At 51.5% G+C, this 25,185-nt stretch overlaps 1 protein-coding gene and 1 long non-coding RNA gene across 4 annotated transcripts; one reads left to right on the forward strand and one right to left on the reverse strand.

The window, feature by feature from the left end:
- Positions 1–782: 782 nt before the first annotated feature.
- Positions 783–17,692, reverse strand: RNF122 (ring finger protein 122). 3 transcript variants are annotated; one of them, XM_051842607.1, is made up of 7 exons: positions 17,425–17,598; positions 17,037–17,250; positions 9,769–9,925; positions 3,412–3,457; positions 3,131–3,172; positions 2,070–2,152; positions 783–1,825 (listed from the first exon to the last, which is right to left on the reverse strand). In XM_051842607.1, exons 1-7 carry the CDS (start codon positions 17,596–17,598, stop codon positions 1,711–1,713), a joined length of 831 nt encoding a protein of 276 aa, XP_051698567.1. In that variant the 3' UTR covers positions 783–1,710. The 3 variants fall into 3 exon arrangements, with proteins under 3 accessions (XP_051698567.1, XP_069924644.1, XP_051698569.1); XM_070068543.1 differs by lacking the exon at positions 17,037–17,250 and having other exon boundaries at positions 17,425–17,692; XM_051842609.2 differs by lacking the exons at positions 17,037–17,250; positions 17,425–17,598 and adding an exon at positions 16,411–16,812.
- Positions 16,860–17,882, forward strand: LOC108175899 (uncharacterized). Its single transcript, XR_001792563.3, has 2 exons — positions 16,860–17,105; positions 17,384–17,882. It is a non-coding gene; the product is annotated as an uncharacterized lncRNA (long non-coding RNA).
- Positions 17,883–25,185: the final 7,303 nt, after the last annotated feature.

Here is a 25,185-nt window from a genome sequence, read left to right on the forward strand (position 1 = left end):
TGGATTAACAAAGTTGGAGGGCACGAATGCAAGGTCTACGTGCACATGAGGCCATGAAGTGTTACCATGCAAGTTGGGAGTAACAGCACTTGTCAGCTGGCAGGTAAGAGAGATCAAGCCTCTAAGGTAGCAAACCTGGACTTTTCCAGTTGTGTTTGGTGGTGTTAAGGGGATCAAAAATTACTTGAGTTACAAGCAGAATTCTATTAGTTTTTAGTTGATGGAATGCCATGGTTGGAACTATCAACTTTCCTTATCAATATTCCAGAAATCAACTAAACAACACTGGCTCAGTCAGGTCTTCATGTACATTGGTGTAATTCCTAATCTAGGCCACACAGGTAATGATATAATATCAGTTTGTCTTTAAGGATTAGAAACATGTGTCTATTTTGGCTTTGGATGTGGGGAAGAAAGAAGAGGCAGTCAGAAGGCTTTGTTCCCTCTACTGGCAGAAAAGGCCAAGAGGAGGCAGGTGTTTAGCCTGGCGGTTAAGATGCCTGTGTCCTGCAACCGAGTGCCTGGGTTCAGGTCCCAGTTCCAGCTCCTGACTCCAGCATTCCTGCTAATGCAGCCCTTGGGAGGCAGTTGGGATGGCCCAAGAGATCGGTTTCCTGCTACCCATGTGAGAGTCCTGGGTTTGAGTTCCCAGCTCTTGGCTTCAGCCCTGGGCCAGCCCTAGCAATGACAGTTATTTGGAGAACAAATCAGCGGATGGGAGTTCCCTGCTTCTCAAATACACACAGAAATAAGAAAAGGGCCAACCAGCAAAGACCACAAGGTTAGAGAAACGTCTTATTAAATTTAATAGTCTTTAAATACATAAACTTTCTCCCACCCCTCCCCAACCTTGTTCTGGGGCATCCACGAGTAAAGCCTGAGATGGTGAGGAGGAAGTAGAAAAATACTATTTACAGGGGTAAGGAGGCGTCCATGCCTCCACGGCCCGCAGACACCCCCAGCCCCCAGCCCCTTTTGTTCCTTTAGAAAAAGCCCCTGGGAATCCGTTTGAGTGTAGACTTCCCCTAGAGGGGCACTCGGGCCCCACACAGAACAGAAACTCTGAGAGGAGAAGGGAGAGAACTGATAGCACCTCAGATCCTGGCAGGGGAAGGAGTCTCCCCTGCCAGCCTGTAGTCGGCCAGCCGGCAGGCCAGCCTTTGTTCCAATAGTCCCATGTAAACATCGACTTTTTCCTCCTGTCGCCCCGCTCTTCCCTGTTCAACATAGAGCCTCCTGTGCCCCCAGGGCGGGTCCTTGGTGCCTTGTTTTTCCTTCCTTCCTTCCTTCCTTTCCACCCTTCCTGTGGAAGGAGTCAGGAGAGGATGGGGGACCAGAGGTTGGTCAGGGCAGCTTGTCAGCCTAAGGGGAACCTTGGGCAGAGACGCTCCATGTTCCTGGCTAGACAGGAGCAGACTCCTTCCCCCAGAGCAGGGACCAGGCAGGTAGGTCGTCCAGTACCAGGAAACAGCGGCCTTGGTGGTGACAGCATCAGGGCTGAGAGGAGGGAAGAAGGCTTCAGGAGGTGGAAAGGTGGGGTGTTCTTGGCAGTGGCCTTGCTCTCCCTGAAGGCGGAAGACCAGCCCTGGCCCATCCTCTCCGCAGGTGAGCATGACCACTCCCAACAGTCTTTCTCATTGTAGCTGTGCAGGGGGACCAGGCACTCCCAAGGCAAGAAGTCTTCTCCAGGTCTGGGTGCGGAAGCAGCCCTCACACCAGCTCATCCAGGAGGATCCCAATGCTCTGAGAGGCCTCCGAGGGCCCGGCAATGGGCTTGTTGCACATCGGGCACACACAGCGCACTTCCAGCCATTTCACCAGACACCTGTGAACAAAAGAACCGCTGTTAGCTCTAAGAGGACAGCCCAGGCTGCTGCTGCCTCTCACAGACCCCAGCTGCTGCTCCAGACAAGGACATCCCTATCCCCACCCAGCCTGCCCCCTCTGCCTTGCAGGCGGGATCTAGCGGATGGCTGGCAGGGAGCTGGGTGGCAGCGAGGGGAAGTTCTAGAAGGTGCTCCCTGACTGCTTCTCCTCTCAAGGGAACCCCGGACGCACCCCCCACGTACTTGCGGTGAAAGGCGTGTTGGCACGGGAGCACGCCCAGCTCATCCTTCCCCTTGAAGTCTTCCAGGCACACCGCACAGGTCTGCTGTGGAAGGAAGCACTGAATGTGAGAGGAAATCGGGGAAGCTCCTCACTCCTCCATCCCCGACTTCCACGCTCTCAGCCCCAGCCCAGCAAAGTCCTGGCCCAGTCTCCTCTGTCAGCCTGAGGACCTTCAGCCATATTGCACCATACTGCACTGGCGGGATGGCAGCCATTACAGACAAGATGAAGTTATATTTTTAGGGGCCAGTGCTGTGGCGTAGTAGGCTAAGCCTCTGCCTGTGGTGCCGGCTTCCCATAGGAGCACTGGTTCACGTCCTGGCTACTCTACTTTGGATCTAGCTCTCTGCTATGGCCTAGGAAAGCAGTCCTGTCCCCTGGTTTCAGCCTGCCCATCCCAAGCCATTGTGGCTGTTGGGGTCAACAACCAGAGAATCGAAGATCCCTGTCTCTGCTTTTCTAATAAAATGAAAATAAATTTAAAATATGTTCCCTGAAAATAGAATTACAAGTTTACCTTGATGTAAAAATTCTTGAAATCCATTTATACGAGGGATCTTCCAAAAGTTCATGAAAAATATATTATGAAAAAATTGTGCAAGGACCTCAAAAACAATTTTGCACCTAAATAAACTAATTTTTAAATTGCATCTTGGATTAACTTTTTGAAATACCCTCACCTAGGAGGACTATCCCCTATCTGAAATGCTTCCAATCCAAAGCATATCAGATAACAGAATTTTTAGATTTGGAATATTTCGTAGAGTTTACCTGTTAAGTACACACTTTGTAAACCTGAAATCCAAAAACCCAAAAACACTATGGGCATCGTGTTGGCACGACATTTCCAGTTTTGGATTCTTAGACTGGGATGCTCAACCCCATCTGGACTGCTGGGATGAGACCCTTTTATTTGGCCCAAGGAGATACGAAGGACTGAAAATCTTCCTGCAGGAGCTGGGACTGAGAGCTGGAGGAAAAGTGCTACTGGCCCTCCTGCTGGCTGTCACAGCACACTTACCCCATATAACTGTAACTTCTTGGCATCACCTTTCAGCACCACCTGGGAAGAAAAGGAGAGGTATGATGTCAGCAGGAGCCACAGGGACCAGGAGGGATCAGCCAATGAAAGGCGTCCCAGCCCTTCACAGGAGAGCCTGCCTCTCTCCCTCCAAGGAGGAGGGCAGTGGTCAGCTTGGGGCAGGAGCTAGACTCATGGCTGCCTAGGCTTGTCCTTGCCCTGCCCCTATCAGAGAAAGTAGTAGAGGAAGAAGTCTTGGAGGGAAAGATGTGGCACTTTACCTCCTTGTATCCGTATCGTTCACTCTGTGCCTGGTTCCGGAGTTTGCTGGGGGAGAGAGAGAGAAAGGAGTGAGAGCATGTTACTATGCCTCTGCCCAAACAGAGCACTCAAAGCAGGAGAAGCTGACTGGCTGCTCACCAAAAGACTGCTGTTTGTGCTTACACAGGCACACGGAACTAGGTAACCACCAAAGCTCTTCCTTAGGCTAGGAGTCTCGAAACTTCCTGGCAGGTGCCATGCCCAGACTGCATACTCCTCTGGCAGAACACCTCCCATAGCTCCTTTACTCTCTCTGTCCTCTCCTAGTAGGCAAATTCCTCCAGATACCCAAACTATATGACCCAACGGTGCACTTACTGAGTGTACAGAAAAGCTAGACATTCTTCAGGAGATATTGCCATTAAGCCAGGGTAGCTGGCTATGTAAGTCTCTTGACCCTGGGGAATTTTCCACCAGGAGAATCTAAGTATTCTGGACCCATAGCACACTCTCCTTTCCCAGCCCCAAACACCACAAACGATGCCTTCTTTGTTTCCTTCTTTTCGTTTTAGGCTGGTATCCTGCATACGGCCAAACGCTCAACAGTCAAAACACAGCGTGTTGCTACTGACAGCAGTAGCAAAATAGCTCCTCGGCGTTTGCTGTGTGTTGCCTGGACGCTGACACAGTCACATAGGTTCTCACGGAAGCCAAGCAATTTGAAGAGCGAGATACGTTCCCTTTCACAGATGAAGCAAACGAAGCTCAACAAAGTAACCTGCCCAAACTCCACAGAGCTCACTGGCGGAGTCCAGGTTTGAGCCGGAGTCTTTGTGCTTCCAGAGTTCAAGCCTCTTACCACACAGTATGACCTGCTCCACCAACGAGGCGGAGCACATCATAGGGCAGGTGTGTTGTCTGGTCTTGGGAAGCACCCTACATTTCATCAAGTCTGTGACTTGCAGAGGAGCCAGGAATATAACCACACACTGATTTTGTGCTTCGTTTTCAAGGAGGCAAACTTTTGTTATGAATTCTGCAAGCAGTTTTAGATGGCCACCTATGTGTGGGCTCTAACAGGGTACTGGATGGGGCTTTCTCTCTCAGTGATTTCTTTTTCTTTTTTTAGATTTTATTTATAAATTTGAGAGGTAGAGTTACAGTGAGAGAGAGAGACAGAGAGAGAGAGAGAGGTCTTTCATCTGCTGGTTCACTCCCCAAATGGCCACAACAACCGGAGCCGCGCCGATCCGAAGCCAGGAGCTTCCTCCGGGTCTCCCACGCAGATGCAGGGGCCCAAGCACTTGGGCCATCTTCCACTGCTTTCCCAGGCCATAGCAGAGAGCTGGATCGGAAGAGGAGCAGCCGGGACTAGAACCGGTGCCGATATGGGATGCCGGCACCACAGGGAGAGGCTTAACCTACTGTGCCACAGCACCAGCCCCTCTCTCAGTGATTTTAACACAGGCCTGTGTTATGGCACAGAACCATCAGGAACTCAGCAAGTTAGGGTGCTGGTGGCCAACTATGGTGTGAGGGTCTAATCCAGCTCACTACCCATTTATATATAGTCCACAAGCTAAGAATGGCTTGTCTGGCTGATGTTGTGGTACGGCAGGCTAAGCCACTGCCTGCGATGCCGGCATACCATATGACCACCAGTTCGAGTTCCAGCAGCTCCACGTGTGATCTAGCTCCCTGCTAACGTGCCTAGGACAGCAGTGAGAGATGGCCCAAGTACCTGGGCCCTCGATGTCCACATGGGAGATTCAAATGAAGTTCCAGGCTCCTGGATTTGGACTGGCCCAGTCCTGACTGCTGTGGCCTTTTTGGGAGTGAAAAAGCAGATAGAAGATCTCTCTGTCTCTTCTTTTCTGTAACTCTGCTTTTCTTTTCTTTCTTTCTTTTTTTAAGATTTTATTTATTTATTCGAGGGGAAGAGTTACAGACAGTGAGAGGGAGAGACAGAGAGAAAGGTCTTCCATCAGCTAGTTTATTCCCCAAATGGCCGCAATGGCCAGAGCTGGGCTGATCCGAAGCCAGGAGCCAGGAGCCAGGAACTTCTTCCAGGGCTCCCACATGGATGCAGGGGCCCAAGCACTTGGGCCATCTTCCACTGCTTCCCCAGGCCACAGCAGAGAGCTGGACTGGAAGAGGAGCAGCCAGGACTAGAACCGGCACCCATATGGGATACCAGCACCACAGGCGGAAGATTAACCTACTATACCACAGCACCAGCCCCAAACTCTTTTTTTTTTTTTTTAAAGATTTATTTACTTACTTGAAAAGCAAAAAAGAAGAAGAAAAATAATATCACGTGATGTATGCAAATTACAGAGAATTCAAGTTTCAGTGTCCATGATGTCTCTGGTACCCAGCAGAATTCACAGTTCACATACTAACTGTGACTGCTTTCGCACTCCAAGGAAGAGTTTGCTAGTTGTGATCAGACCTCATGAGCTGCAAAGCCCTCTACAGAAAAAGGACTGAAAACAGAAGCTGAAGTCGCAGAGAGTGTCCAGCCCAGGCACATGGCACCAGGGCTGAGACCGCTCTCTGGGTGGTGGAGAAGGCAGAAGGTAGGGACAGATCCAAGCCCACAGTGTGGGGCAAGGCAGATAAGAGCAAGCTGCCAGCTTCCTCTGTCCTTCCTGACGGGAAGTCAGGTGGCCCGGCCTGGCTGGTGGTTCCTGGCACCTCTAGGGAAACTGCAGTCCAAGTGGATTCCTGCCATGGCTTGGGGCTGGGGTTGCACACCCAGTGTCCCCTTCTCGTCTCTCTCTGCTCGCAGCAGGGCTGGGCTGAAGGCCTAACTGGGGCTCCATCCTTAATTTGCAGAGAACTGCTTTGTCTAAAGAAGAGTTTCCCACATACGCACGCCTCTTTCCTAACCAGCAAGTGAGAGAGATGCAGGGAAGGATGCAGCGAAGCTGACGTGAGCTGCTGCTACCTGACACGGAGCGGAGCTGAGGAGGGAGCATTCCCATCACTAGGGAGCCAGACACTGCAGCTGCGCTACCAGGTCCATGCAGAGCAAGGCGGGAAGTGGCAAAGAGACTGGGTGTGTAACTCTGCCCGGGGCACCACTGTGGATGCTCACAGGCCTTATCTGCCAGGTGGCCACCCTTAGGTGGTGTGTGGCGTCTTCTGCTTGCTTTACCTGGGTGCCTAGTGCGCCCTCCTCTCCCACACTCACCCCTGCTGTCCAGCTGGCTCCCCTGAATGGTGCCACTCAGAGGTGGGGGGCCTCTCTTCTGCCAAGGGCCATCTAGATATTCATGACATCATTTGCGGGCCATGCAAAATTATGAACTTAAAAATTAGCCTGCTATAGATGTTTTGACTTTCAAGTCGCAGCACCAGACCAGGTGATTCTGCAGGCCTGGTACAACCCCTGGGCTGGATGTTCCCTATCTGTGCTCTAACTCAAGGGTCTTCTAGAATTTCTCAGAAGAAAGGGCTCCGGAGCTGCCCCATCAGCCTGCATACGGATTTCAGCTCAGGAAGGAGTCGATCACAATGAAATGGGGCCGAAAGGTTGCAAGGAAAGCAGAGCTTATAAAGCAAAACCCCAGGGCCATCCCAGCTGAAGCTGGAGTGCCAACAACTTTGGACAGGTGGCCTTCTCAGCTGTTGGGTGACCAAAACAACTAAAAATACCTCCACTTCCATGAAGCCAGTGGGCTCTCCCGTCCCTCTTTTCCCTTTTAGGACAAACAATGCAGCCAGATCCCGAAAATAATTGTCCCTTTCCTGTCTATTTGTACTTCCCTGGCCCCTCCATCCTGTGTAGGGCAGAAGTCAGCTCTGCTGGGGCCGGGGAGGGGGGAGGGAGAAGCGAGGGCACGCCGGGGGCGGTGGAGGCTGGTGTTGGCGGATGAGATCACCAGGTCAGGAGCAGAAGTCAGGGGCCTATTTTGGCTGAGGAGGAAACCGAGAAGCAGGGAGAGGAAGTGGTGTCTGCAGTTGTGTGTCCTTCTATATATAGACACACACAGGCTGCCAGTGGGCGTCTGGATCCACAGAACTTCACGTCAACTGGCTGCAGGCAGGCTGCAGGACAGAGGGTGGGTGACAAAGGAGCCGATTCCCACAGAAGGGACAGGTGGCCCCAAGTGGCTCCTAGCTTTCACCATCGTGTGCTGACTGCTATGTTCTCTCATTCCAGCCAGACAGACACACCAGCAACGCACAGCCTGCCCTAGGCAGGAAACCCCTTGCCTAGCTCGACAGAGGTGGCCACGGCAGCTTTTCCAACTTCCACTCAAGGATTGAGACCCACGGCAGGCAACGTCTGGGAGGCGCCTGCAAAACTAGCCCGTCATTACCAGGTTGGCGCGCCAGTGGGTCTCCCTGGATGGTGAACATGGGCAAATCCTAAACCATCAGGGCATTGGTTTCTTCCTTTATAACCTGGAGGGTGGGTCTGAGGAATAACGGAGCTAGATGATTTTAAAAATGCTGACCACAATGCCTGACATACAGGAGAAAAGCTAAGGTCATCCCTATTAGTGGCACAATCAAGGAAGGAATCCTGTTCACCAACTTCCTAGCCCAGAGCGATTTTCTCTTGATTTTCTTTGCTTGACCACTTTTGCCATTTGGGTGTGTGTTTGTGCGCCCGTGTGTGTAAGGGACCAGAGTTAGCTTTGCAAACCCCTCCAGCCTCATCATGAATCTGTCTTTGGAGTCTCTGCCTTCAGCCTCCGCAGAATCAAGCCAAGTGCTTGGTATGGCGATGGAGGAAAAGGGTCACAGGGTAGAAGGGTTTGAAGGAGAAAACTCAGATGTAAGGAGAAGTGAGAGGACGGAGAGGGGAGGGGAGAGGAGACACCAGACAGCTACCCTCACCTCCACTTCACAGTCAGATGCAGACATCACATTCAGTTGTACAACCCCTGTCTTCTCTGCACAGGCTTCAGTGAAAAAAAAATCCGAGTTCCATGGGGGTCCGGGGCCATGGTTCACTTGGTTAATCCTCCGTCTGCACAGCCGGCATCCCATATGGGCACCGGGTTCTAGTCCCGGTTGCTCCTCTTCCAGTCCAGCTCTCTGCTGTGGCCCAGGAGGGCAATGGAGGATGGCCCAAGTGCTTGGGCCCCCGCACCCTCATGGGAGACCAGGAAGAAGCACCTGGCTCCTGGCTTCGGATCAGCGCAGCTCCAGCCATAGCGGCCATTTGGGGGTAAACCAAAGGAAGGAAGACCTGTCTCTCTCTCTCTCACTAACTATCTGTCAAATAAATTTTAAAAAAATTATTAAAAAAATCCAAGTTACAAGGGACCTGTTTTGAGAAATTCTGAGGAAGAAGAGGTCCAAGGCGCGACATCCCCAGGGAGTAGGACTTCAGGCAAAGCCCGAGGGGACAGCCTTTTCTTAGAGGGCCTCTCCCCGGCTGATAGAATACAGAGCACTTCTGCCCTGGCCTTCAGGTTGAAGCACTCAAACCCAGCAGGGCTTCTCAGGAGGGAACCTGCGCTCCTTAGCCTTAATCTCCTTAAAGGATTTGGTCAGACACCAGTCTGGACTCTGGCAGATGTCTCCCTGGGTATTAGCAGTGTGTGGGGGAGGCAGGGGCAGGCGGAGCCAACTGTGACAATGGCTCCAAGTATAACTAGCATGTTGGTCTGGTCAGGGATGTCCAACACTCTGCCGGCTGCAGGACAGTCCCACACAAGGAGGAACTGCCCACAACAACAGCACGCCCCAGGCAGGCACACAATTACTTTGATTTCACTCAAAATGCCAACCACGCCTGACAATTTTTTTTAATGTTATGTAGAAAACAGCCACCAATTCCCACACCCTTCAACAGGAGCATGGCCAACCCTGCCAAGTTCAAGTCCTTCCCTGGATCCTTAAGCAATTAAGAATAAGTGACATATTTAGAATTTCTTTCTGCACTCTCAAAAATAAGAGCTTACAAGGCAGAATAAACACACAGCTCTCCAGACACCAGCTTGCTAACATTAGCATCTGGAGGACTGACAACAGGATTTCCCAGGAGGGCAAAGGAACATGCCACTGGTAACAGATGCCCCCTACTCCTGGTCTCCCAGAGGGCATGGGTGGGCAGTGCAACAGGACAATTAAGGGACCACCAACTTTCCTACTCAAATAGTAATTCTAGGCTACTGGAGACGAGCCAGCCAAGAAGTGGGATGCAGCCCAAGCCCTGATGACCCTGGGCCACCTCGATGGACTGATGCAAATAGAAACACCAGTCTTCAGGGGCCCCTAGGAAGGGGCCATTTCCCCAAAGCAGTGGCTCCAGCGTGCAGCCAACGACCCTGTTGTGGGACTGTCACTCAGCTCACTCTGCCCCTGCCCTCTTCCCCTGTGACTTCCACATCCCAGTCAGCCAGTGAACCACTCACCTGATAAAATAGCAGCAGAATATGAGGCTGAGCATGAAGACAAAGATGCCTGTGCCGAAGATGACCATGTAGATGTTGAGAGGAAGGTCTTGGAAACTGATGGGTGGCATTGAGCAGGACTTGTTGGTGCTAACCAGTCCCAAGCCACAGAAACACCCTGCAAAACAAGAGAAATAAGATTAGAAGTTGGAAATCTACCATCCTGGCTGATGGCACTGTATATGTGTAAGCAAGGATGGTAAAAAGAGAGAGCAGGCCCAGGACACCAAACCCTGCCTCAGTGATGACAGCTTATATCCCAGCTCTAACACTGGCTAGCAAGCAAAGTGATCGGGGTGAAATTTAACCAACCTATCCAGTGGAATACTACAACAGCCTCCCATCTAAGGGACCAGGGGTTCCAGCAACGGGCAGAAAATGAAGAATTCTAGTTCCATCAGGTAGAAGCCCACACAGTACAGTGACAAAATGAAGAGTCCTTTTTTAAATGGGAGAAAATGTATTATTTGAGTTCAGGTTCCACCTCTCCCTAGCTAGCTAGTGACCTTTAAGAGTTACTGCTCTCAGCTTCACTTTGTCGTATGAAAATAAGCAAAATACAGAGGAGGGAACATGATGGTGGAAGAAATATGCTTTGTAAATTACAAAGTATAATTGCAAAGGTCATTTGTCATTATTAAGCCACCTGCTCTAGAAGACAAGCTGTGCCAGGACTAGAATAGAAATTGTTCACTCCAAGACCCGGTCAGCATTCCAAAGAGTGGCAGCAGATGGGGGTGGGGAACTGCAGCCTCCTCCCTCACTGGTCACCTTCCGCCTTTCTACCCAAACCTTGCTACGGTGCCCATGACATCCCAGGGAGCTTATTAGAAATGCAGACTCTCCCTGGCCCTCTCTCCAGATGAATGAATCAGAATCTACATTTTAACAAGATCCTCAGTTGATTCCCATGTACACTCAAGTTGAGAAGCACTGGTGAGCCATTTCTCAAAGTGGCTCCATGGGGGCTGGGCATTGTGGCACAGCGGGTTAAGCCACTGCTTGCAGAGCTGGCATCTGAGATGGGAGCCCCAATTTGAGTCCCTGCTGCTCTGCTTCCAATCCAGCTCCCTGCTGGTGTTCCTGGGAAGCAGTGGAGGATGGTTAAAGTACTTGAGCTTCTGCCATTCACATGGGAGACAGGGATGGAGTTCCTGGCTCCTGCCTCCTGGCTTTGGCCTGGCCCAGCCCTAGCTGTTCCAGCCATTTGGGGAGTGAATTAGCAGATGGAAGATTCTCTTTCTCTTTCTGTAGCTCTGCCCTTCAAATCAATCAATCAACAAACAAATAAATAATAAAAAGTGGCTATGTACTTCCCTTTTCACGTAAGTCGTGATAAATCCAGACTGGTCACCAACTATAGTAGTCACCCCTCACTTGCCAGTATTTGATGTGAAGCCTAAGTTCTGGGCAAAGAGACAAAGACATTCACTGGAAAGATTTGCAGCCATGCCATCCCAGGAAATCTAGAATGTGGTAGCCATGTTGTAGTGAGAAAGAGAACAGCCCGAAAGAGACCGTGGCTGAGATAGCTGGAGAGAGAGAATGAGAAGAATCTTTGGGGCCAGCACTGTGGAGTAACGGGTAAAGCCGCCGCCTGCAGCGCTGGCATCCCATATGGGTGCTGGTTCGAGTCCTGGTTCCTCCACTTCCAATTCAGCTCTCTGCTATGGCCTGGGAAAGCAGCAGAAGATGGCCCAAGTCCTTGAGCCCCCGCGCCCACGTGGGAGACCTGGAGGAAGCTCCTGGCTCCTGGGTTCAGACTGGCGCAGCTCCCGCCGTTGCGGCCATCCTGGGAGTGAACCAGCGGATGGAAGACCTCTCTGTCTGTCTTTCTCTGTGGCTCTTTCAAATAAGTAAATCTTTAAAAAAAAGATTTTTGGCTAATGAGAAAGTGACAGTTTACCATACATACACCTGTAAAACTTGAGCACATGCTACCAATTTAATCTTTTAAAAAAATACATGTTAAGATTTTATTTCATTTTATTTAAGAGCCAGAGTTACAGACAGGGAGAGGGTCAGACTGAGAGAAGTCTTCCATCCACTGGTTCATTCCCCAAATGGCCACAATGGCTGGAGCCAAGCCAATCTGAAGCTAGGAATCAGGAGCTTCTTCTGGGTCTTCCACGTGAGTGCAGGGGCCCAAGGACTTGGGCCATCTTCTACTAATTTCCCAGGCCATAGCAGAGAGCTGGATCAGAAGTGGAGCAGCCAGGACATGAACCAGCTTAGTCTACTACAGTGCCTGTCCCCCAATTTAATCTTTCTGATGTCACAGTGAGAATACTACTTCCCCCCACCAATGGGAAACTCTCAATCACTAAATAATCTTCACCCAGCTAAGAATGCCTCACTCCAAAAGCCTGTGCACTCAAGCCTGGGTCTAGGTACTCCCTGCCATCTCTGTTGGGAGCCATTATCCATCAACAGACTCAGAACTCTGCTGTGTTTACTCCTGCCACCATGGCTCAGCAGAAAGTGGCGCCAAAGCCTGGAAGTCAACTTTTAAAGATTTATTTTATTTATTTGAAAGATAGAGTTATAGAGAGAGGCAGAGAGAGAGAGAGAGAGAGGTCTTCCATCTGCTGGTTCACTCCCCAGATGGCCACAATGGCCGGAGCTGCGCCCATCAGAAGCCAGGAGCCAGGAGCTTCTTCCGGGTCTCCCACGCAGGTGTAGGGGCCCAAGGACTTGGGCCATCTTCCACTGCTTTCCCAGGCCATAGCAGAGAGCTGGATCAGAAGAGGAGCAGCTGGGACAAGAACCGGTGCCCATATGGGATGCCAGCACTTCTAGGCCAGGGCTTTAACCCGCTGGAAGTCAACTTTCACATCATACATCTCATTTCTCTTCACGCCTTGCATCTACCTGGTGACTATTCAATGAGCCTCCATTCAAACCTCTCAGACCACACACACCTCTCTACTTCACGCACTGATTACATATCATTGTATCCCCATTGATGTCCTGTATCTAGTTCCTTCTCCTCCCACTTAACCCGCACACTGGACACATTCTCCATTCAGTTTATCACATATTTTTCAGTCCTCCCAGACATGCACCCTGTCCCCTTGCAGCTTCACACCCCACATTCTCCAACACCACACCATGTGGGTCAGTCTGCATGCCACTGTCCACCCAGCTTTCCCTGCCTGGAACTCCCTCTCCCTTTCTGCCACTGGCCAAGCCTGGCCTTTTGTAAGAGTCCAAAGACCCCCTTGCTTCTTTCCCTTAAGCCTACAGCTCTCAAACCTGCACCGGTTGTTCTGGCTCTTGCTTACTCAGTACCTGTCTTTACATTGCCAGTGCTCCTAGCATCGACTTAACTTGAACTCAAACATGCATTAAGCATTGATTATACAATCGCATGATGACAGACGAGATAAACAAGCAGAGAGGAATGACTGGGTGATCTTACCACGAAGGGAAGCAGACAAAAAGGTTTGCATCACGGGAAGTGAGGTACCCTAGAAGAGACGCGTGTATAATCCTGAAGACAAAGCTAAGAGCCACTAAGTACGCTCCACCCTTTAAACCAGCCTGAATCCTCCAAGGTCTGAGGACAAGGACTCCGACTTTTATATTCTCGGTGTCTCGCCTCGCCTACTGTTTTGGCTTGTTTTCAATAACTAGTTAATAGATAAATAACTCCCCGTTTTCTCAAAACAACCTGGTCCTCTGGACAAAAGCTCCTATTTCACAGTAAGGAGGCTGAGGTTTGGGAAAACTGCCCAGAAGCTGCCCTCAGCGAATGGGTCACCAGTCAAGCAACAAGCTTTGCTGAGAGCCTGCTTTATGCACCGACCTAGACACGGGGGAAAACAGAAAGTAAAAGAAGTGCTTGTTCCGAAAGACTTTCTGATGGATTCGAAATTAAAGAATAATGACCTGCTAAACTGTGCTGTGTCCAACAGGAAGCCCTTGCTTCTAGGCTCCTGCGGCAGTTAGAAAAGTAGTTTTCAGTTGGGGGGAGTAGAGGGCATGTTATGTCACAGAGGGTGAAGCTACCCATGGTGATGCCCATTTCCTAGGAGTACCAGTTCGTTCAAGTTCTGGCTGCTCCATCTCTGATCCATCTCCCTGCTAATGCACCCAGGAAAGAAGCGGAAGATGGCCCAAGTGCTTGAGCCCCTGCATCCACGGGGGAGACCTGAATGGAATTCCAGGCTCTTGGCTTTGACCTGGCCCAGCCCCAGCTGCTGTGGCCATTTAAGGAGTAAACCAGTAGATGGAAGAGCTCTCTCTCTTCTCTCTCTCTCTCTCTACCTCTCTTCTCTTTAACTCTGCCTTTCAAATAAGATTAAAAAAAAAAAATTTAAGTAGTTTTTGCCAGCCTTCCCCACTCAAACAATTACTCTCTTTGCAAACCAAAGAAGATCCATTTTTCCATGAAGACACACTGGTGGACTGGCTAGAAAGGGAAGACCTTCAGTGTACACCAGGAAAGGGTCTCATCACCTCCTTCCCAAAACTAAATTCTCAACACCAAAGAGGCCCTCGGCCCCACTGTCTCTGCATCTCCTGCCTCAGCAACATCTGATGCCACAGGGTGGCAGAACCCCTTATCTGCCTAGGGTCTCCCGTGCACCTTCTATGAGCTGGATCTTGGCATCTTCCTGGTCTCAGAGAAACTTTCTCGATGTCTGGTTCTGCACCTGCAGTGCAGTGGCAGTGGGCCCTGCAGAGGGGATGTGTGTGTACTTTGCAGGCGCACTGGGTCCTGCAGGCATCAGCTCACTCTATCTCTACCATCTTGCCCTGACAGAAGCTTTCCCTGGGACTCCAAGATTAAGCCAGCCTGGGACTTTATGGGATAAAAAGCTTCGCGAGTTAAGTGGAGGTATCCACTTACAGGTTGAGTATCCCTTTTCTAAGATGCTGGAGTGTTTCAGATGTTTGAATTTTTTCCCTCCAGACCTGGGACTATTTGCATATACACGATGAGACCAAACTCTCAGCAGGAAATTCATTCATGCTCCATCTACACAGAGCCTGCAGGCAATTTTACACACAGGGTTTCAGTGTTGTGCACGCACTGAAGTCTTATGGTGTGGAATTTTCCACCTGTGGCATCAGGCTGGATGCTCACAGAGTTGCAGGATTTTAGAGCATTTGGAGTTCTGTGATGTTCAACTTGTGGTATCAAAGAGAAATGGAAACAGGGTGTACTGTTCAAAAGCTGACAGTGGAGTAAGTTTTCCCTGTAAAGCAGTTAACTAAGGGGGGCGGCCTCACATGTTTTCTGAACGGAGAGGGACAAAATCTCCCCAGCTAAAGAGACAAAGCAGCCAGCCTGGAAGGGGTGCGCAGCAGTGTGGCAGACAGCAGCCCCTCAGTCCTGCTCCCCTCGCCCGGGAGTCTGTGTCCCATTGTCTTGCCAACCTATGAAAGCCTTGACATCAGAACTCTCCCTCAGCTGGCGGGCTGGGAGCAGAGATGACGTCAGAGAAGGGCTGGCCAAGGAAGACCAGTGGATCTGGGAACTGCTGCTCCTTCCCAGCCAACGGGAATCTTTCCCAGGCTGGGGTGCACCCTGCCGTCCCCCACCCCCAGCCCACTCCCCCGCCCCCCCTCCCACATCGCCCGCCTATCGCACACAGCTTGGGTCGTTTTCAGGAAATTAGATCCGACCAGCAAAAGGAGGAAGAAGGGGGGATGGGGACACTCACACACATGCTGCCCAAACCTTGCCCTAAAACAAAAGCCTCTTGAAATAATTAATCCAAGATCTGGCAGGAGTCGACTCTCCAGAATGGATTTTTTTTTTTTTTTTACCCTGTAACTAGCCAGGCTGCCTCACTCAAACAGAAGGCCAGCTGCTTCCCCGCCTCCCCCCCCCCCCCCCCCGCAACTACCCAAGTGCTGGAGAAACGCACTCCAGGACCCTTGAGGGAGGGGCGGGCGGGTCCGGAGTGAGCCGCAGGAACCAGACCCAACCCCAACCCGTGTCACCTGGACCACTAAAAGGCCTCAGGTGAGATGCACTAACTCAGCAGCACTGCCCAGGCCTGGGGGCGGGGGGAGGCGGAGCGGAAGCGCGGGCACCCACGGGGCTCAGGAGCACACCCAAGCCCCCGCCAGGCCGGCGTCCCCGGGAGAGCCGCGGCCGGTGCGAGACTCCACGCGTGCAACCCAGCGGCGCGCTCTCGGCCAGCGCCTTCCACGGGGCTGCCCGGACACAGCCAACAAAGAGCGCGCGCGGACGCCCCACCGCGCCGCGCCGGGCCCGCACGCCGCTCCGTGTACGTGTTTAGAGCAGCCTGCAAAGTTTCGGGCCGGGAACTTGAGCTCCCTCTAGGAGGAGATCCCAGCCCCGGCGCGGACCTCATTCGCCGACAACCACAACAAAGAACCGAGTTGGAACGCACAAAGGCAAGGGGCAGCGGGTGTCGGAGCAGAGCCGGCCACACAAAGGCAAGCAGCCCCCCGGCTCCCACGCCCCCCGAGCTCCGCCGCCCAGCCCGGAGACCCCCAGAAGGCGCCGGCGTTCCCCCCTCAACGTTGTCTCTGAGCCCGCGCTGCACACAGCAGCGCCGGGACCCCCTCCGCCGGGCGTCCAGTCGCACCGGGACCCCTGGCTGCCCCCAGCTCGGGACTCACCGTTACACCACTGGAATGGGTGCATCAAGGAGGTGTCCGCGAGTTCCCTCGGGCAAGCGGGCGCGGGCGGCGGGGGACGCGCGAGTCTGCAGCAAGGGGCCGGTGCGGGGCTCGCGGCCGCCTCTCCCAGGAGCGGGGGGCTGCGGCGAGGCTGGGGTCCGGAGTCCCAAAGCGGGAAGAGGAGGCAACGGACCGCAGGGAAGTCCGCGGAGGGGACTCACGGAGGGCTCCGGGCTGCAGTGGCCGGGCTGGGGCGGGGGGTGCGATGCGGAGCGCCGCGGGCAGGAGCTCCTGGGCGGCTCGGCGCGGAGGTGAGCGGGCAGCTGGGATCCCGAAAGTGACACCCGGCCGCGCACGCCCCCGTCCTTTTACAGTCCCCCCACCCCAACCCCGGGAAACTCCGCCCCCTGCCCGTCAGCCGCCCTCCGGCCAATGGGAGCCTTGCTCCTGCCCGCCCCCCACCCCGGGCTGTGTTTCCGCGGGGCCCGCTCCCGCCCCCCTGCTGGGGGAGTCTGTCGGCGCTCTGGGCGCTTCCCGGCTCCCGGACCCGGGAAACTCCCGCTGACGCTGCGGGAAGCGCGCCGCTCTAGGGCTTCCCGGTCTTCCGCCCGCAGACCCGTCCGCACCTGACGTTCTTCTAGCTCCGGCAGCAGCCGAGTCCCGGGGGGCGGCTGGCGCGCTCCCACGCTCTCCAGGTCTGGAACCGGCTCTGTCCGAGGTCCTTGTCCGGGCTAGCCCGGCGTGCGGACGAGGGGAGGCGGGCCCAGGGCTGGAGGTGGCCGGCTTGCCCCAAGCAGAAGCAACCCAGTGCCTCGGGGCAGGCCCTGCAGCACCTGTCACCTGTTTAGGGATTGACCAGATCTGAAGTCCCCGGCCGAGATTCTGTTTTTTTCTTTTCTTCTTTTTTAACGTGATGTTGGATCGTTTGTTTCATTTTTGTCTTAAGGCTTTTTCTTTTCTTTTTTTTCCCCAGAAAGCACTGGCCTTGAGCTTCTCCATGGGGAACACACTCACCCAGAAGCTGTATCGGCGTCCTCGGAGCCAGCAGGTCCTGCTCTGGGGACTCGGAGTGCGGGAGGAGACCCTAATCGAGCACGCAAGCCCATGCAAGCACATGCAAACAAATGCATACAAGCACATGCAAGAATGCCACGGTTCTCCTGCGAAACGCCTATCTCTCTCTTCCATCTGTTAACTGAAGATAAAGGCTTTATCTGACTCCAGGAAATCCGGAACACCCCAATGAGGCTATGCACACGCCTGCCTTGCTATTTAAAGTATCAGATGGTCACGGAGAAGGCTGGAATAAATGCAGCCCTCCCTCCCAGGACGTCCCTCAGATATCAAAATCTCTCCGTGCGCAAGTCCCTTCTGTAAATGACATTTGCCTGAAACCTGTGCAACCCTCCCCAATGCTTTAAATCATCTGGAGTTTTCTAAGCAAACGTAATACAATGGAAATGCTATGTAAATAGTTGTCATTTGTACTGTTTATGGAATGACAAGAAAAAAAAGTCTGCATGTTCAGCACACACGTTTTTTCCCCAGATTATTGCAGTACCCTCCCCTCCCCACACACGCACCCACAAACATGGAGGCCAGCAGACTAAGTTAGCACTTAATTATTCTTCTTTGTGAGCTAGTCTGCAGTGGCATCGGCGTGTACGGACCCAACTCATCTATTAGTTGGACAGTTGTAAAAGCCTCCTAACCGGCCTCTCTGATTCTGTATCTTAGACTTCAAAGCCCACAGGAATGTCTTTGATGGTAGAGATGTAACATAGGCAGATTCCCCAGGCCTTGAGCCCAGAGTTTATGATCCAGTAGTGAGAGGATGGGCCCCAGAAATCTTCACTTTAATATACGTTGTCCCCCCCCCCCCCGCCCAGTTCTCCCACAGTTATTGAGAGAAATAATGCTCTGATTTGATTTACTCTCAGGTCCATTCCGCAGGCCAGCTCCACGGTTATTTCTCTAAAACCTAAGTCTGAATATTAATTCCCTTTGCTTAATAACTTTTACTGGTCTCTGGTGCCGACAGAAGAGAGCTCCAGTCTACAGGGTGGCATTCAAGGCCTATGAGTCTAGCCTATGCTTGTCTTCCTGCATCTCCTCTCCCCACACTATTCATCAGCCCACAAGTGTTTGACCATGGTCACTGTTCCTTGAGCACTGTGTATTCCCTCCTGACTGTCATTTCCTACATGCTGTTCCTTCCGTTTGGAGTGTCCATCTTCCTTCTGTGCCTGACAAATATTTTGCAAGAGGCAGATTAAAGACCCACCTCTTCTGTGGTCCTCTCTTTTAGCCATTTTCTGTCTCCAAATCTCTTTTATCACTTGGCATCTACGGTGCAGTATGTGACAAGATTATAAAGACAATTATGATTTTCTGAGCTCAATTCCTTCCTGAGCCCTCTTTCCTAAGAGATTTGTTTTTAAAGGGTGTGGACCACTTTTTGTGGTTCTAGCCTTTGGTTCAATACATGTTTTTGGAACTTACTGTGTTGTGCATGCATGTGAATTAAGTAACCATGCAACTTAAGCCATGTTGTAGGTACAGTGTAGAGGTGGAGAAACTGTGTAGACTATACACTGTATGATTCCAACTGTATGCTGTAATGGAAAAGGCAAAACTACAGAGTCAATAAAAAAAATCAGTGTTTGCCAGGGGCTGGTGAAAGGGGATAAATTGGTGGAGTACAGAGGATGTTTAGGGCATGAAACTCCTCCATGTGATACTCTAATGGTGGGAACGTGTCAACACACATTTGTCCGAACACTTAGAATGCTCAACATCAAGAGTGAATGCTGATGTAAGCTGTGAACTCGGGGTGAGGCTGCTGTCTGTGTAGGGTCATCAAGGAAAGCAGACGTACCTCTCCGGTGAAGGGTGCTGGTTGTGGGGTTCGCTATGCATGGCAGGAGAGGTATTGGAGATTTCTCTAACTCTAGTTTTGCTGTGAATCTAAAGCTGCTGTGAAACACAGTCTATGAGCAAAGCAGGTGTGTGTATTTGTTACTTACCCAATAGTTCTCTCTAGTCATTGGCCCAGGGGAGAGGTGCGAAGGGCGGGCCTGAAGAAGGGCCTTACGGCTCCTGCTAGGTGCCAGTAGTGCCGACTGTGTGAGAGCCTTTGAAGGGGAAATTGATAGGAGGTGGAGAACAGCTCTCCATCGCACTCCTTCTCAGCCTAAAGACAACCTCAGTGGGGAATGTCTAGAAGATGCTTTCATGTTCTGGAGCCAGAGCTGGACGGGCAGGGCAGTGACCTTTCAGGTGACACCTGTGTGCATCGTGACCGTTGTCATCAGACGAGATGCCGGTAAGCTCTCCTGAGGCTTGGAAACAGGGTTGTATCCCTCCCCAGTCTCTCAGGGGCAGTGCTTCAGATGGTGGCTTAGGCTGCGGTACATAGGCCTGCAGGAAGGGCTTTTCTCTGGGTTTCTTTAGAAGCGCTGGGTCAGGCCTGTGCCTCCCTCGACTGGAGGGTCCTGTTGAAGACACACTGACTTCTCACATCATGTCAGTCCCCTTAGATCTGTCACCCAGCCACACCCCTGCCATGCCAGATGATGTTCATACACTCAGCTTTGTGTGGGACAGGAAGAGGTGTCCGGGCATTTTCCTGAGCAGGGAATTGAGAGCCAATGTAATGGCGCAATGGGTTAAGTCTCTGCATCCTGCAGCAGAGCGCTGGCTTGAGTCCTGGCTACTTTGCATCTGATCCAGCTTCCTGCTAATGTGCTGGGGAAAGCAGCAGAGGATGGTCCAAGTGCTTGGATGCCACCCACATCGGAGACCTGGCATCAGCATGGCCTAGCCTGGCTATTGTGGCTGTTTGGGGAGTGAAAAAGCAGATGAAAGATCCTCTCTCTCTCTCTCTCAAATAAATAAATAATTTTTTAAAAAAAAGCTGAAATGATTAAAGAGGATGATGGGATAAATATTCAAATACACGCAAGAAATTAAAAATCGAATTATGTTTCTGCATCTTCTCTGGAAAGAGGGAAAGGTAAAACTAAGCCCTACAAGAACTTCTAATCACTTTATTCCTGCTGCACAGCCACAGCATCCTTTTTTTTTTTTTAAGATTTATTTGAAAGTCAGTTACACAGAGAGAGAAGGAGAGGCAGAGAGAGAGAGAGAGGTCGAGTGAAAGAGGTCTTCCATCTGCTGGTTCACTCCCCAATTGGCTACAATGGCCAGAGCTGTGCCAATCAGAAGCCAGGAGCCAGGAGCTTCTTCCGGGTCTCCCATGCAGGTGCAGGGGCCCAAGGACTTGGGCCATCTTCCACTGCTTTCCCAGGCCATAGCAGAGAGCTGGATCGGAAGTAGAGCAGCCAGGACTTGAACTGGCACCCATATGGGATGCTGGCACTGCAGGCAGAGGCTTTACCGGCTATGCCACAGCGCTGGCCCCACATACCACCCTCTTATATGTCCCTATGAGCCCGCTCGTTTTAAGGCCTTGCAATCATTGGAAAAAACACTTTGGGGAGAGGCAGCCACATCGATGGTAGAACATGGGGCAGAGACCCTAATCGCCAGTCTCACCCTTACTAAGCTACTTTCTTCCATGGGCCTCTCAATCCAGCCCTGAAATATGGAAAAGAGTGCTAGCCATGGTTGACTGTAAAACATTAATTAACCTCAAGTTAGCATGCCATACTTCAAAATTAGATGAATTATCACAATATTTTCCCAAACCTCTTTATTTTTAAAGAGAAGAGTTTTTGTTGGAAGCACCTGTGATTTGGTAAAGGGGTTGAGAATTATTTGTGGTATTTTGGGCAGATGAGGTCCTTCTATTTTTTTTAAAAAAGATTTATTTACTAGGGCTGGCACTGTGGCACGGTAGGTTAATCTTCCGCCTGCAGCACCAGCATCTCATATGGGTGCTGATTCTAGTCTTGGCTGCTCCTCTTCCAATCCAGCTCTCTGCTATGGCCTGGGAAAGCAGTAGAAAATGGCCCAAGTACTTGGGCCCTTGCACCTGCATGGGAGACCTTGAGGAAGCTCCTGGCTCCTGGCTTTGGATGGATGTAGATCCGGCCGTTGCGGCCATTTGGAGAGTGAACCAGCAGATAGAAGACCCCTCTCTGTCTCTCCCTCTCTGTCTGTAACTCTACCTCTCAAATAAAAAGAAATTTTTTTTAAAAAATTATTTACTTATTTGAAAGAGAGAGGAAGAGAAAGCTCAAGACCTTCTATCCACTTGTTCATTCCCCTGGTGTTGGCAATTTGGAGCTGGGCCAGACCAAAGCCAGGAGACAAGAGCTTTATCCAGGTCTCTCACTTGGGTGCAGGGGCCCAAGCACTTGGTCCATCTTCCCCTGCTCTTCCCAGGCCATTAGCAGGGAACTGGATCAGAAGTGGAGCACCCGGGACTTGGACCAACGCCCATACTGGATGCTGGCGTCCCTGGCAGTGGCTTTCCCAGCTAAGCCGCAACACTGGCTCTCTTTCCATCTTTTAAGTATCCAGCCTTCCACTGTCCAGGTACCCCAGAGATCTCAGAAGCAGGATTATTTTGGGAGATCGATGCAACTCTTGGCTAAAAGTATTCATAATCTTCCCCGCAGTGCCCCCAGATCAGGTTCTCCAGAAAAGTGAAGAAGCCATTTGCCTCCTGGCAGCCCACAGGGGACGTCTGACAGGAGAGGAAGGCGTTATCCCTGACCGAGCAGAAAATCCCTTCTCTCTCCAGGGGCAGGGCCGCTTCTGGAATGGTGCAGAGGCTTTTCCCAAAGCATTGGTTAAATATCCCCGGATGCTTTTCCTAGGCACCAGGGGAGGCTGGGAGGAACAGATGCTCTGAGGCTCAGGTTGACCTGGTTTCCCAGGAATTCTGCACAGCCCTGCTTTGTTCTGGCTTCCTGGAGGAAAGCCAGTCCTCTAGCTGGAGCAGAACCATCTCATGTGTGACACTGCGGACCAGAGTAAAGTCTAGGAGGGGAGAGGACCATCTTTTATTTACTTATTTGAAAGGTAGATTGACAAGGGGCAGCAGGCAGGGTCGGGGAGAGACAGGGAGTAAGAGAGAGATCTTCCAACGCTGGTTCACTTTTGCAAATGTTTGCAACAGCCAGGGTTGGGCCAGGTCAAAGCTGGGAGTCCTGGGCTCCATCTGGGTCTCCCACATGCGTGGCAGGGGCACAAGCATGTGGGTCATCCTCTGCTTTTCCTAGGACTGCCAGCGGAAGCTGGCTGGGAAGCTGAGCAGCCGGGACTTGAACCAGCACTCTGGTTTGGGATGCAAGAGCAGCTTAACCTGCTGCACCACGACACCGACTCCAGCACCACCTCTTATTGACCCCCCCCCCCCACACACACACTGGGCACCAAGCTCCGTACTCAGTATGGCTCCACTTTAGACCTCACTACAGTTTGTGGAGGATTACTGTTGGCCCCAGACTTCCAACCAAACTTGATTCTCTCCCAAAACATTCTTTCCCCAACACTAGTACGGTGGTTAGGTCTGGCAAGGGGTCCACCCTGCTAAACCTCAATTTCCTCAACTGTGAAACGAGGGCTATTGTAGAAGCCACTCCAGAGGGGTGTATGAGGGACAGATATTAATGATTATTGTTCTTAGACTACCCCAGGAAGCATCACAGCTCTGAAGAGGCGTTGGACTAGGAGTTGGTAGACATAATGCATGAATTGGGATACAGACTAGGCTACTGTCTTCACTTTTTTAAAAAACGTGTTTATTTACATTTTATTTGAAAGGCGGAAAGAGAGAGAGAGAGAGAGAGAGAGAGAGAGAGAGAGAGAGAGACCTTCCATCCACTGGTTTAGTTCCCAAATGCCCAAACAGCCAGGGCCAGGTCAGCCAAAAGCCAGGAGGCTAGAACTCAATCAGGGTCTCCCACATAAGTGGCAGGGACCCAAGTTGTTGAGCCATCACCTGCTGCCTCCCAGCATGTGCAGTTCTGGGAAGCTGGATCAGAAGCTTGGACTCGGGGCCGGCGCTGTGAGGTAGCAGGTGAAGCTTCCTCCTGCAGTGCCGGCATCCCGTGTGAACGCCAATTCGAGTCCTGGCTGCTCCACTTCTGATCTGGCCCCCTGGTAATGGCAGTGGAAGATGGCCCAAGTGCTTGGGCCCCTGAACTCATGTGGGAGACCAGAAGGAAGCTCCTGGCTTTGGATCAGCCCAGGTCTTTGGATCGACCCAGCTTTGGCTGTTGTGGTCATTTGGGGAGTGAACCAGTGGATGGAAGACGTCTGTCTCTGTCGCTCTTTCTCTCTCTCTGTAACTCAGCATCTGAAATAAATAAATAAACCTTACAAAAAAGAAGCTTGGACTCAAACCAGGCCCTCTGATCTGGGATGTGAGCGCTGCAAGCAGCGACTTAGCTGCCATGTCACGTGCCCATCTCTAGAGCCTTGTTGTGCTCCTGCCCTGGAGTCGGGCCTGGACTTTGATCGTTTTCCTAGTACAAAGAATGAGGTGGAGGTGAGACCGGGCCATGAAAATACACTGCATGTTCCTTCTTGGTCAGTCTTTCTCCTCTCTCTTTCGTCACTAGCTCCAGGGAAAGGCAGGGGTCATGTCCTAAACACGTGTGTGTGGACAAGTCCAGGGAAAGTAACTGAGGGCTCCGAGAACAGCCCTGGGAGCTTGGGAGAGGATAGTCTCGCACTACTCAGGTACCTGGATGATTGCTTCTGTAGCCCCTGCCAACACCCTGGCTGCAACCTCATGAGAGGCCCTGAGACATAAGCCCTCCCAATTCCTGACCCGTAGAAACTATAACAATAAATGCTTGCTGGGGGCTGGTGTTGTGGTGCAGCAGGTTAAGATGCTGTTTGTGATGCCAGTATCCCATATCTGAGGCAGGTTCCAATCCTGGCTGCTCCATTTCTGATCCAGCTCCCTGCTAATGCACCTGGGAAAGCAGCAGAAGATGGTCCAAGTGCTTGGGCCCCTGCACCCCTGTGGGAGACCCAGATGGAGTTCCTGGCTCCTGGCTTTGGACTGGCTCAACCTGGGCCATTGTGGCCATTTGGGAAGTAGATGGAAGATCTCTGTGTCTCTGACTCTGTGTCTCTCCACGCCTCACTCTGTCACTCTGCCTTTCAAATAAATAAATCTTTAAGAAGAGATAATAAATACTTTCTGTTTGAAACTGCTGAGTTTTGGGGTAATTTGTTACCTAGTAATGGATAAATAATATAGCTACTGTAACAAAAGACATACAATTACTCCAGTGCTCAAACAATGTAGTTTATTCTGACTTATAAATATTCCAAGAAAGAGAAAGGTGCAAGGCATGCAGATGGTTCTGCTTCAAAAAGTCACCCAGAGACCAAGTCCTTTTTCTTCTCGTCAGTGTCTAAGGTATGTCCCCATGCGTATGGTAGAAGCTGACTTATGGCTATATCGGGAAACTTCAAAAAGTTTTTGAAGAAACTGTAGGGGCTGGCATCGTAGTGTAGTGGATAAAGCCACCATCTGCAGCCCTGACATCCCATATGGCCATGGGTTCGAGTCCAATAGCTGCTCTGCCACTAATCCAGCTCCCTACTAATGCATCTGGGAAAGCAGCAGAGGACCACCCAAGTGCTTGGATCCCTGCACCGTGTGGAAGACCCGGATGAGGCTCCTGGCTTTGGTCTGGCCCAGCACCGGACATTGCAGCCATTTAGGGAGTGAACCATTGGGTGGGAGACACCTCTCTCTCTCTCTCTCTTAAATGTATAAATGAACCTTTTTGTTTTAAAAAGCTTTATTTAAAAAAAGAAATTATGCATAGAATTCCATTTTTG

The sequence above is a fragment of the Oryctolagus cuniculus genome, chromosome 2 (assembly GCF_964237555.1).
Source record: "Oryctolagus cuniculus chromosome 2, mOryCun1.1, whole genome shotgun sequence".
In the NCBI taxonomy this organism is placed as follows: Eukaryota; Metazoa; Chordata; class Mammalia; order Lagomorpha; family Leporidae; genus Oryctolagus; species Oryctolagus cuniculus.

What these genes read in the sequence shown, in the direction of transcription:
- RNF122 (XM_051842607.1), bottom strand. Translation starts at nt 17,598, where the DNA reads ATGGAAGAGAGAGATAGGCGTTTCGCAGGAGAACCGTGGCATTCTTGC. An exon ending in TTCTGCTGCTATTTTATCAG is followed by an intron (nt 3,458 to 9,768) that starts GTGAGTGGTTCA and finishes TCTCTCCCCCAG; the next exon opens with CAAACTCCGGAACCAGGCAC. An exon ending in AACGATACGGATACAAGGAG is followed by an intron (nt 3,173 to 3,411) that starts GTAAAGTGCCAC and finishes TTTTCTTCCCAG; the next exon opens with GTGGTGCTGAAAGGTGATGC.